The sequence below is a fragment of the Polyodon spathula genome, chromosome 11, assembly GCF_017654505.1.
Source record: "Polyodon spathula isolate WHYD16114869_AA chromosome 11, ASM1765450v1, whole genome shotgun sequence".
NCBI lineage: Eukaryota > Metazoa > Chordata > Actinopteri > Acipenseriformes > Polyodontidae > Polyodon > Polyodon spathula.
Window position 1 is genome coordinate 18812915 of NC_054544.1, and position 2422 is coordinate 18815336.

Here is a 2422-nt window from a genome sequence, read left to right on the forward strand (position 1 = left end):
AACAACAGTTGAAATACAATATTCATTATTATGTCAACATTAGAAAAATACCTTTAGAAACTTACCAATATACTTAACCTATTATAAATTTAATATTGAAAACAAAATACAGAAACGAAACATTCCCTATATATATATATAGAGAGAGAGAGAGAGAGAGAGAGAGAGAGAGAGAGAGAGAGAGAGAGAGAGAGAGAGAGAGAGTATGCATAGCAAAATAAAAAGAGAAGAAACTAAGAGATAAGAACATTGTTTTTTAAAGTATTGGATAACACTCCTTTAATAAATATTGATAAGAAGGAAAATGAGTTATTTCTATCTTTCTTTCTTTTACTATGTGTTTCGTATACAAGCTGAAAAAAGTTATAAAAGTATAACAATAAATATTAATTAATAATTTAGATGTATCCCAGATTCTCATAAAATGCATGATCTGAGACAAGAAAACATACAGCGTGTTTCAGAGAGAATCACAGCATACAATTTTAAAATAACTCCCTTATTAATGACTTGCTATTTATGTACTTTCTACAAATGCTCAATGTGATGTACTGTTAAAATGCAGTCCCTTTGCTTGGGTCTGTTATTTATTCAATATTGCATTCTTTATTCACAGTATAGGTATTACAAAAGAGCAGTGGCGAGATAATAAAAACAACAAGCTAAACATAACAATCTTTTTAATTGTGAGATTATTTTTTTTTTAATTAATGTGATGACAATTTCTTTGCCAGGGAATTCAAACGTCCTTTGTTATTTCTCTTGGCGGGCACTTTTATTGACTATTTACGTCACTTTCGCAGACGCTAATGCGGTGCGCGCAGCACGGCACGTTCTTTTTTTTTAATTCGTCACTTCCGCCGACCAGGGTCTTGTGGTTTTGAGAGAGAAGGAATTGCTGAGCGTTGTTGCGCAGCAGTTTTCCTGGCAAAAAAATAAACATCAACCGAGAAGACATGAGCGACAACGAGGATAAGGAATATGTGGAGCGGGTGCGTAAAGTAAATTGTTTTGGAAGACGTGTATTTGGTTTTATGAAGAAAAGGGATTTCACGAAATGTTCTCGCGTTTATTTTTAGAAGTCGATCGTTTTTCAGTCCGCCATTTCCGAAGGCCGACTAACATCTCGAAGTTTCTTCGTGCACCCGCTCTAGTGGCGTTTTGCGTATCCTAATTGGATGTGTGATCGATCAATCTTATGATGGTCTTTTCTGATACGGTAACGAATGGTGGCGGGAGGGATATGCGTTCGCGGAGCGGCGCGTATTGAAATAGGGTTCCGAAAGGAATTTATGTAATATAAAAAAATCAAATGGTTTATAAATATAAATCTAGACATCATGTTTTTAAAACTTTGACGTAGAACAATATTGTTTTGTACCGTATTTTATGTAGTAAACTCGTAAATATTGACCTCTCTGAGATGCAGTTGCTTGTGTCGCAGGCAGGGCTTGGCTGCAACCGCAGTATTTTATTTTGCTTCCCGTTGTTGAAATGACATCCATTTTAATGAATTGATTGTGTTTTAATGAACACATGTGTTTTGTAACTAAAAATAAATTGTGTCCCGCGTATTCCTCATATCAAACAAAATGTTAAAACGTGGCTTTTTCTGTTTTGCTTTAATGAGATCAGTATTTCCAAATTAACCATTTCATGCATGAAATACTGAATAATTTCAAGAATTTAGGACACAAATATCCTTTTTTTCTTATGGGGGAAAAAATGGCAACCTGATAGTAATAGAGGCTATCATGCATTTGTGTCGGCAAGCATGAAAAGGTTGAAACAGTCTTTTACTCATCCTGTATGAGGTGTTCTGTCCAGATATTTTTGAGAATTTACTTGCTGCAGCGGATCAAGACGGATTTTCTAAACACGAATGCTTAACCTCACATCAAGTGACTACTCGCCTTTTGTAGTAACATTAAAATCAGTCCCTTCCAATGGCTCAAACGCGAATACAATTCAGTAATCGTTTGGAAAACGTGCTTGATTGTTTTACAATGTGGATTTTAAATAGGTATAGCTTTAAGTACATGATTATTTAATGACAACCGTAAAAGTCGATGTAAGATTTTGCGTATTCAACATTCCAAATGGCTTTAGTAACGAGATCAAATGTTTAAAACGCTGTGTCTTGCTGTGGTGACGACAGATTTTAGGATATCTGGTAATCGGAGATGGAACAAGATATGAATTACTTTACACCTTTTAAACGGTATGAATCTTTATTTAAAAAATAAAATTGATGCTTGTATAGAATGTTAAGCATTTCTTTTAACTGTATATTTACTGTACAAATATGCAAATTTGAATACACCTGAAGGCTTCCTCCCACTGATTTGCTAGCTTTCAAAACAGAAGACGGGTGGAATTCAATGTACATTACTATCTGCAGCGGCAGGTATTATAGGGTGAT

At 34.6% G+C, this 2422-nt stretch overlaps 1 protein-coding gene across 1 annotated transcript in view; it reads left to right on the forward strand.

Annotated features, from left to right (window-relative positions):
- The first annotated feature begins 860 nt into the window (after positions 1-860).
- The window catches only part of LOC121322924 (transformer-2 protein homolog beta-like), a 10383-nt gene continuing 8821 nt past the window's right edge, over positions 861-2422 (forward strand). The window contains exon 1 of the mRNA XM_041263544.1: positions 861-992. Within this exon, the coding sequence (XP_041119478.1) occupies positions 957-992 (36 nt within the window). The 5' untranslated portion in view covers positions 861-956. The remainder of the gene's footprint in view (positions 993-2422) is intronic.